The 10,068-nt window shown below is 41.9% G+C and overlaps 1 protein-coding gene across 1 annotated transcript in view; it reads right to left on the reverse strand.

Moving 5' to 3' along the window:
• zgc:162872 (BAR_ACAPs and ArfGap_ACAP domain-containing protein) overlaps positions 1–9,984 on the reverse strand; it is a gene marked incomplete at its 5' end in the record, with an annotated part of 15,580 nt that extends 5,596 nt beyond the window's left edge. The window contains 8 exon segments of the mRNA XM_034239439.1: positions 273–308; positions 310–425; positions 1,923–1,990; positions 2,161–2,255; positions 2,661–2,730; positions 4,328–4,521; positions 5,514–5,601; positions 9,884–9,984. Of these exon segments, the coding sequence (XP_034095330.1) occupies positions 273–308; positions 310–425; positions 1,923–1,990; positions 2,161–2,255; positions 2,661–2,730; positions 4,328–4,521; positions 5,514–5,601; positions 9,884–9,984 (768 nt within the window).
• Between the last annotated feature and the right edge of the window lie 84 nt (positions 9,985–10,068).

Below are 10,068 nucleotides of genomic sequence, written 5' to 3' on the forward strand. Positions count from 1 at the left end.
AAACATGTAAAATAACATCTGAAAAACATGTTTGAAACATATTCGATATTTATTTAGGAGATAAGGAAACAAATAATTCAAAAATACATTTGAAGATGTCTAAGAAAGTAAACATTGAGTACTGCTTTCTGTTCCTCCATCTTGAGACTGTAACTCCCTCTCTTGGATATCAGCATGTGAAGGACACTGTTCAGGAACTAGCTGATGCTCTGTATTACATTAGTTGGGTATTGGATGCAGGACTTGTACATTCATATATATTTCCTGCTCACCCCGATAGCGGCTCCTATCAGCGGGGTTTGCCCCCCCCCCCTCCTCGCCGATGCTCCCGTTGACCTCCGACCCCTCGGCCAACGCCGCTGCCATGGCAACCAGATCCCCCGCCATGGCCGCCCGGTACAGACGCCGCCCGGCCTCCGCCTTCCCTGCAGCGTGACGAGAGATTTAATGTGACTGGAGGATTGTTGAGCCTTTAAAGATCCTCGTTATCACTGACGCCCGTCCAGAACTCACTATAAATCCACTTAGAAATCATAGAGAGCACACACAGTGTTTTAAATATTAAGCCTTTATTTTCTTTCTAAGACTTTTTTCCACTTAATATAAGTATTGAGTATTGACAATATTTTTGTCTCAAAAGATTCATTTTTTCAAACTTTTATTTGTTATCAGTCCAAAAAAATTGGGGTCAAAATATACAAAAAAAAAAATGTTTTCTTCCTCAAAATATTCTATTTTTCTTTGTTTAGCAAAAATATTTCGCCATTTTTCTCTCAAAAAATTAGTTTTTCTTCTCATTAAAACATATTTTTCTAAAAGTATTGAGAATATTTTTTCATTAAAATATTTCTTTTTTTTCCTGAGAAAACCTTTTTGTTATCAATCCAAACATTTTTTGGTCTGAAAAAGTAATTTAACAAATGTATATCTAGATTATCTTTCTCAAGAGAAATATAAAAAAAAAAATGAATGAGGTTTTTTTTTTCTTTCGTTGTTTAGTGATTTTCTTTCCCCCCTGTATATATATATATATATATATATATATATATATATATATATATATATATATATATATAGCGATATGAAAACATACAGGAATTGAAGAAAAGACAGTTTTATTTCCCGCAAACCATCCTCTCTTGAACTTTAATGATACAATTGGTATTTGTTTAACTATATTTAACCGGATGAACGATTTTAATCACGGACGTCTGGATCTTCGGTTATCAGAGCAACGAGCTGAGCTAGCTCGGTTAGCAGCCCTGGAGAAACACAGGGCCTTTGAATTTTTTCCTTTAGTTGTTTAGCAAAATATTTCGCTATTTCTCTCTCAAAAAACTTTCTTTCTTAAAGTATTCAAACGTATTTTTCTAAAAGTATTGAGAACATTTTGGCTCAAAAGATTCAGTTTTTTCGTTAAAATATATCTTTTTTTTGTACCTGAGACATTCCTATTTGTTATTAGTCCAAACATGTTTTTTCAAATTAAATGTTCGGTCAAATTATTCAGCTTTTTTATTTTTCTGAATATTCTTTGTCCTAAAGATTTTTAAAAAAATATATATATTTAGATTATTTCACTCAAGAAAAATATCCCCAAAATATAGATTTGTTCCGCTACTCAAAATATTCATGTTCTTTTATTCTTAGTTTAGCAAAAATATTTCACAACTTTTCTCCCGAAAAACAATTATTTTTCTTAAAGTATTAAAACTTATTTTATCAAAAAAATATTCAGATTTTTTTGATAAAATGCTTTTTTTCCAAATATTAAGATATTTTGACTCGAGGAAAAAAAAAACATTTCTGAAGAATGTCCGTCTGTCTCCTCTGCTGGATTAAATGGTGTTTAATTGTAGACGGCATTGAACACTAAATACATCGAATGATCCTTTAATGAGTTTCCTTCCTGCTGCACTCACCCTCTGAGCTGCTCTGCACAAATCTCTTCTCCACATATTTCTCTTTGATCCACGCCTCTTTCTCTGATCTGAAACCAAGAAAACGTTCATCTTATTCCTTTAGGTTTATAACTCATCATCACAGGAATCCACGCTGAAGGATTGAATGCATAGCGACAGACGAGCAGGAAGAACGAAGCTGAGACTCAAACACACGTGATGTCACGGTTTGAGATTTAATAAGAGACGTTTGTTTCACCTCGAGCTGTCGGATCGGGGTTTAACTCGTCCTTCATCCGAACATCGAGCCTCGTAGATCCTGTTCACCACGTTATTACCCAGAATGCACAGCAGCTGAGGAGGAAGAGGAGGAGGAGGAGGATTCAAATTAAATTATGCATTAAGTGTGTTGTTTTCATATTTTGTCAACAAGTGCGTGTGTGTGTGGGTGTGGTGTGTGTCAGTGTTTGGTGTGTGTGTGTGTGTGTGTGTGTGGTGTGTGTGTGTGTGTGTGTGTGTGTGTGTGTGTGTGTGTGTGTGTGTGTGTGTGTGTGTGTGTGTGTTTGGCCTAGCATTACTAGACTTGGTTAGGGTTAGGATTAGGGTAAGGGTTAGGCATGTGTTGGTTAAGGTTATGTAATGCCCCCTGAAGTGATGTATACATGGTGTGTGTGTGTGTGTGTGTGTGTGTGTGTGTGTGTGTGTGTGTGTGTGTGTGTCAGTGTTTGGTGTGATGTGGTGTGTGTGTGTGTGTGTTACCTTCAGCTGCTCTGCCTCCCAGGAGTCCAGAGTGAGAGACCTCACCTTGGACAGGTGGACTCCCAGACTCCTGGAAACACAACGTATTTTGTTGGATTAGTTTTTGAAATTCATAAATTTAACATAATCTGCATATTTGTTTCTCAAAATATGAAAACGTTGTATTTTTTCTCGAGACCTTTTAACCCAAATAATCAAGATTTTTTGGACCAAACATTGAACCTAACCCTTTTTCGCCATAAAGTACATCTCGTGTCCTGAGATATTGAACTTCATGAATTAAGACTCAATGTTACATTTCCATCAGCGTTTATCCTCCTCTTCTTCTTCTCAGAATATTCTAACACTTTCACTTTTTCACTTAAAAATAGTCAGAATTTCCCAAAATATTAAAGATTTTATTATGTTATTTATTTATTTTACCGTGTATATATATTTAACACTATATCATATAAAGTATTGGTACTGACCGGTGTATATAGTGAATATTAAACACCAGAGGTCAAGTTCAAGTCAAGTCCTAAACTTTGACAAAACGAGTCATAAACAAGTCATTATGTGTTTTTCACCAAATGTAATGACATCGATCAACAGAATAATACTTAATAATCAAACTGCTCTTTATTAGACTCATTATTAATTTAATAATCCATTTTCTCTCTGCTGGTAAAGTAACGTGTTTCTCTAATTCAAGAGGGATCAGTGAGGTGAGGCTACCGTGACGGTTTGATTCAGAAGGAGTTTAATGTATAAGATCCCTGATGTTGAGGTAACCAAAATGTTTATTTCCACTGTGTACAACATGTTGTGAGGGACCCACAATCTATCTCTATGCAAGGGATAATGTGCAGCGAGGCGTCTCTATAAAGAACACCTGCATCTAGATCCCTCTGCAGGGACTTTAACTATATTTTGATGCTAATACTTTTCTACTTTTACTTGAGTAACATTTTGAATGCAGGACTTTTTATTGTAACCGAGTATTCCTACACTCTGGAACTTTTACTCAAGATCTGAACTTCTCCCTCCTCTGACAATAAATCCTGAGTGGTTACCAAAAAAGGTTATTTTCATTTTACAGATCCTGCACTCAGCTCTGCTTTCTCCAGTATCGTTGAAAAGCAGCAGACGCTGCTTCTTTTTTTGGTTTTCGCTCATTTCTTGACTTTTCCCGACGCGCTTTAAATTTAAATCCGGCTCCCCGTCGCTCTGTGCAGCTGGCCTGTACCACTACACATGCTGTGCCCCCCACCCTTCTTTCACATAATGGTATGATCCTAGTGTGTCCTCGCATATGATTGGCCGCATGGTGGCCCAGCTAAATAAAGTCCCCCCTCCCTGCATGGATTCACAGCAAGAGGAGGAGCGGCTGAAGATTCTGCTCTCCCCGACGGGAGTCTGCTCTTCTAGCGGCAGCTCACGATCGGCGTGTTGGAGACCCCCGAATTAAATGATCACCTCAAGTCAGAAGGCTCAAGTCCAAGTCAAGTCCCGAGTGTTTTGTGATTTTGTCAAGTCGAGTCCAAAGTCATCAAATTGGTGACTCGAGTCTGACTCGAGTCCAAGTCATGTGACTCGAGTCCAAGTCATGTGACTCGAGTCCAAGTCATGTGACTCGAGTCCACACCTCTAGTAAGTACTATATAATAGAGAGTATTGGTACTGACCGGTGAATGCCGGAGCACTGGATGCAGACGGTGACCCCCAGGTTGATGGAGGCCCAGCGAGGCTCCTCCTCTCCACAGTCGCAGCACAGCATGTTCCCGGGGGCCCTGAACGCCTCGCCCAGCACAGACTGCCTCTGAGGGGGGGGGCCAGGGGAGGAGTCGCCCCCACCCTGAGGGGGAGGAGCCTCTTTAGGCTGGGGAGGAACACATGGGAGGGACGTTTCATTACATTAGTAACTTTTGAAAGAGGCCATCGTCTTGTTTTTATGGGATTTGCCCTCTCCTGTAGTGAGTGACAGGTTCAGTGCATGTTCATGGTCTGTCTGTTCTCTGTCTGTTCTCTGTCTGTACCTGAGTTTCTGTTCTCTGTTTGTACCTGTCTGTCTGTCTGCACCTGTTTGTAGCTGAGTGTCTGTACCTGTCTGTCTGTACGTACCTGTCTGTCTGTCTGTCTGTCTGTACCTGTCTGTGTGCACCTGTCTGTGTGTACCTGTCTGTGTGCACCTGTCTGTCTGTACCTGTCTGTGTGTACCTGTCTGTCTGTACCTGTCTGTCTGTACCTGTCTGTCTGTACCTGTCTGTGTGCACCTGTCTGTCTGTACCTGTCTGTGTGCACCTGTCTGTGTGTACCTGTCTGTGTGTACCTGTCTGTCTGTACCTGTCTGTGTGTACCTGTCTGTGTGTACCTGTCTGTGTGTACCTGTCTGTGTGTACCTGTCTGTGTGTACATGTCTGTGTGTACCTGTCTGTCTGTACCTGTCTGTGTGTACCTGTCTGTGTGTACCTGTCTGTGTGTACCTGTCTGTGTGTACCTGTCTGTCTGTACCTGTCTGTCTGTACCTGTCTGTCTGTACCTGTCTGTCTGTACCTGTCTGTGTGTACCTGTCTGTCTGTACCTGTCTGTCTGTACCTGTCTGTCTGTACCTGTCTGTGTGTACCTGTCTGTCTGTACCTGTCTGTCTGTACCTGTCTGTCTGTAGCTGAGTGTCTGCACCTGTCTGTCTGTACCTGTCTGTCTGTACCTGTCTGTCTGTACCTGTCTGTCTGTACCTGTCTGTGTGTACCTGTCTGTGTGTACCTGTCTGTGTGTACCTGTCTGTCTGTACCTGTCTGTAGCTGTCTGTCTGTACCTGTCTGTCTGTACCTGTCTGTGTGTACCTGTCTGTGTGTACCTGTCTGTCTGTACCTGTCTGTAGGCGAGGTCGATGCTCCCCTGCAGAGCTTCGAGCCACGACTGCTTCACCTCCTCAGAATCCGCCTGCAGAGCACAGCTCCTGAGAATACACAATATAACAGCATTATTTGTATACATTAAAAATACAATAAATGCACAATAACAACAACAACAACAACAACAACAATAGAAATAATGTTGAATACGAATAAATGTGTATATATTATGCATTAATTCTAACATGAAAATAAAAAGAGTGTACAATAAATAAAAACCATTATAATTAAAAATAAATAATAATAAATATCTTCCTAACTTTAATGAAATCAATAATAACAGCTGTGATAATAATACTATTGATACTCTCTGAGGTTAATTAGTATTCATTCTCATTTCATTTGTAATTTATTGTATTTTTTTACTTGTGTTTCTAGATTTTTCTTTGCAATGCTTGCTTTGATTTAGATTGTTCTGTAGCGTTTATGTTTATTAAGGATCCTCAAAAGCTACTCTTCCTGGGGTCCGACACTTAAAACAATACAACAACATTCAAGACATAATTCCTGACATCATTAACAACGTCACCAATATCATCAACAATCTCATCCACTTTCAATATCAACCTCAGCCAAGGATGAGTGCACAAGACCCCCACCAGCTCAAAGCATGACATTAGGGTTCACAGTAAGGGGTACGTGGTCATTAGTAGATGGCCCTTCAATCTCTTCTTGAAAGAGGCTCTGGACTCTATGTCAGCCAGGTAGTTTGGCAATGAGTTCCTTCATAGCTCGATAATGGCGCATTTCCACTGCAGCGGGTAGCCCCGTTTAAGCGTCCTTAACCGTCCTCAAGCGGCCAGGCCAGTTTTTGGTGGCCTTTCCATATAGCCTAGTACCGGCCAGCGGGTACTTTTTCCCTCTTTTTCCGGCCCCATAAAATCGTGGTTCCCTCAGACCAGGGCCAGGGCTGAACTAGTGACGTCAACACTCTCGACTGCTGATTGGTCAGAGAGAATCGTCACAAGATCGCGCGCAAGTTCATCCCTAGCGTCGCATATATATTTAGAAGCAAGCTTGCAGCATTTCTATAAACAGCATTTTGTAAACGGATGAGCTACAAAAATGGCTACGTCTAATAAGAAAAGCACACCGTGGTCGACCGAGGAGGTGACGACGTTCCTACATCTCATTGGGGATGATCAAATCCAGCGGGAGCTCAACGGAACAACTCGAAATGTGAACAAAAACAAAGCCGATCGCCCCGCCTACACTGCGTTGCTACCCCAGGTCCTAAACTGTAATGGAAATGCGCCACGGCCTGGGCCGGCCAGCGAGGCAGCCCGAGGCCAGAGCGAGGACGCTTAGGGACGCTTAAACGGGGCTACCCCGCTGCAGTGGAAATGCGCCATAAGTCACAGAAGATTGGTCCTGGGTTTAGGTGCCCGTAGATGGCCTGATGCAGCTTGTCTAATCTTATGGTCGTGCTCGTCTCTTGTGTAAACTTTGATCATAAAAATAGTGTTTTTTTGCTAAATTGGACATTTTTTAGAAAAGTGATAACACGAGATTGCAGACGTTTCTCAACCGGAAGCCGTGATAGGTTTTTATGCATAACTCCAATATGAGTGCGCTTCGAACAGTGGAGAGCGAGTCTGGCAGCCTTGTTTTGAGCTATTAGTAATTTCTGTAAATGTGTTTTTGCTGCTGATGACCATATGACCGGACAGGACTCAAGATGTGACAAAACCAGAGACTGAATGACTTGTTTCAAAGTGGTTGGTGTTTCATACTTTGTAAATGTTCTCGTCACAGCTCCTTCCCATTTTAGTTACGATACTGTCAATTTGCTTCGTCCACCGTAAACCAGAATCAGGAACAATGCCAAGCAGCTTAGTCTCGTGTACCTGTTCCACTGGCTGACCAGCCGGCGTCAGGCTTAATGAGGATTGCTGCTGAACATCTGTCAGGATCCGAACACCATTGCTTTTGTTTTTGCAATGTTGAGTACCAGTTTGTTATTGTTGACCCAGTATGGCTCTAATCTCTATTTTAAGTAGATAGTTTAACTCACTGCATGTTGATGCTGTACATTGTGGAATCATCAGCATACATTATTACGCTGGACTTATTTAATACGTAAGGAAGGTCATTTGTGAATATAGAGTACAACAAAGGCCCAAGCGAACTCCCCTGTGGGACCCCACACTGCAACACCTTACTTTCAGAGAAGCTCCCATTGAAAAAGACTCGCTGCCTTCTCCTAGTCAGGTAGCTCTCCGTCCAACACATAGCAACAGAACCAAAGCCATAGCAACAGAACCAAAGCCATAGCAACAGAACCAAAGCCATAGCAACAGAACCAAAGCCATAGCAACAAAACCAAAGCCAGAGCAACAGAACCAAAGCCATAGCAACAAAACCAAAGCCATAGCAACAGAACCAAAGCCATAGCAACAGAACCAAAGCCAGAGCAACAGAACCAAAGCCATAGCAACAGAACCAAAGCCATAGCAACAGAACCAAAGCCAGAGCAACAGAACCAAAGCCATAGCAACAGAACCAAAGCCATAGCAACAGAACCAAAGCGATAGCAACAGAACCAAAGCCATAGCAACAGAACCAAAGCCATAGCAACAGAACCAAAGCCAGAGCAACAGAACCAAAGCCACAGCAACAGAACCAAAGCCATAGCAACAGAACCAAAGCCATAACAACAGAACCAAAGCCACAGCAACAGAACCAAAGCCATAGCAACAGAACCAAAGCCACAGCAACAGAACCAAAGCCATAGCAACAGAACCAAAGCCATAGCAACAGAACCAAAGCCACAGCAACAGAACCAAAGCCATAGCAACAGAACCAAAGCCATAGCAACAGAACCAAAGCCACAGCAACAGAACCAAAGCCATAGCAACAGAACCAAAGCCATAGCAACAGAACCAAAGCCATAGCAACAGAACCAAAGCCATAGCAACATAACCAAAGCCATAGCAACAGAACCAAAGCCAGAGCAACAGAACCAAAGCCAGAGCAACAGAACCAAAGCCATAGCAACAGAACCAAAGCCATAGCAACAGAACCAAAGCCATAGCAACAGAACAAAAGCCATAGCAACAGAACCAAAGCCATAGCAACAGAACCAAAGCCATAACAACAGAACCAAAGCCATAGCAACAGAACCAAAGCCATAGCAACAGAACAAAAGCCATAGCAACAGAACCAAAGCCACAGCAACAGAACCAAAGCCATAGCAACATAACCAAAGCCATAGCAACAGAACCAAAGCCAGAGCAACAGAACCAAAGCCAGAGCAACAGAACCAAAGCCATAGCAACAGAACCAAAGCCATAGCAACAGAACCAAAGCCATAGCAACAGAACCAAAGCCATAGCAACAGAACCAAAGCCATAGCAACAGAACCAAAGCCATAGCATTTGAGTTTGTTCAGCAGCAGACTATGATCGATTACATCGAAAGCTGTGCTAAAGTCTAACATCACAGCTCCTACAAGCCTCCTATCATCCATGCTCTTGAGCCAGTCGTCGGTCATTTGTGCAAGTGCTGTACTTGTAGAGTGACCATCTCTATAGGCATGTTGTTGGTAGTTCGTTGTCAGATTGTTACTTGAAAAGTAGTATTGAATTTGGGTGTATACTATTTTTTCTATTAATTGACCTAACACTGGGAGGAGACTGATAGGTCGACTATTGGAACCAGCAAAGGATTTTCTTTTATCCTTGGGTAATGGGATGACCTTGGCTTCCTTCCAGATCTCGGGGCACACGCTTTGCTCTAAGCTTTTATTACAAATGTGACTCAATGGCTTGGAAATGTATTTGGCCGTCATTTTGAGCAGTTTACCATCCAAGTGCGTTGCCGTGCACCAGAGCAGATTCCTTGCATGTAAAACTTGAATGGGCACCACTTTACAATAAGACCACCCGTATAAAGGATTCATAAAGGGTTTCTAATTAGGTTATCAATTAGGTTGTAAACACTTTATTAATCATTAGGAACCATTTATAAACCAGTTCTAACATACATCAACACAGGCTTATATTGGCTACTTAGCGAGAATCAACTCAGTGAGCAACAGATACCAAGGATGCTGGCTGATGAAGGAGACGAAGTAAGCTAGGTAGCCAATATAAGGCTTAGCAGTACAGATAAATGTGGGCTCCCTATTTGGCAAGCAACCGGTCACAGTCGCCCTGTTTATCTCATGTCTTATTAAGATTTATAAAGTGTTCACAACCTAATTAATAAATGAATCACAAACTATTCGTAAACCCTTTATGCGGGTGGTCTTATTGTAAAGTGGTCCCAACTTCTCTAATAATAATAATGTGTTATTTTTAAAGCGGGTTGATCATCAGGACTCACTTCTGCACAGAGAGCAGATCGAAGCAGAAGCGCCGGTCGATGTTCTCCAGAGATTTGACGGCACACAGTCGCAGATCCTCGAACAAAACCACCGACGCCTCCTGCAGAACAAACCACAGGAACTCAAGGCTCAAAGGTTTCATCATCATGTGCTCAGCAGCTTCAGAGGAGAAATGACAATTCCT

Source organism: Gymnodraco acuticeps, unplaced genomic scaffold (assembly GCF_902827175.1).
Source record: "Gymnodraco acuticeps unplaced genomic scaffold, fGymAcu1.1, whole genome shotgun sequence".
Lineage (NCBI taxonomy): Eukaryota > Metazoa > Chordata > Actinopteri > Perciformes > Bathydraconidae > Gymnodraco > Gymnodraco acuticeps.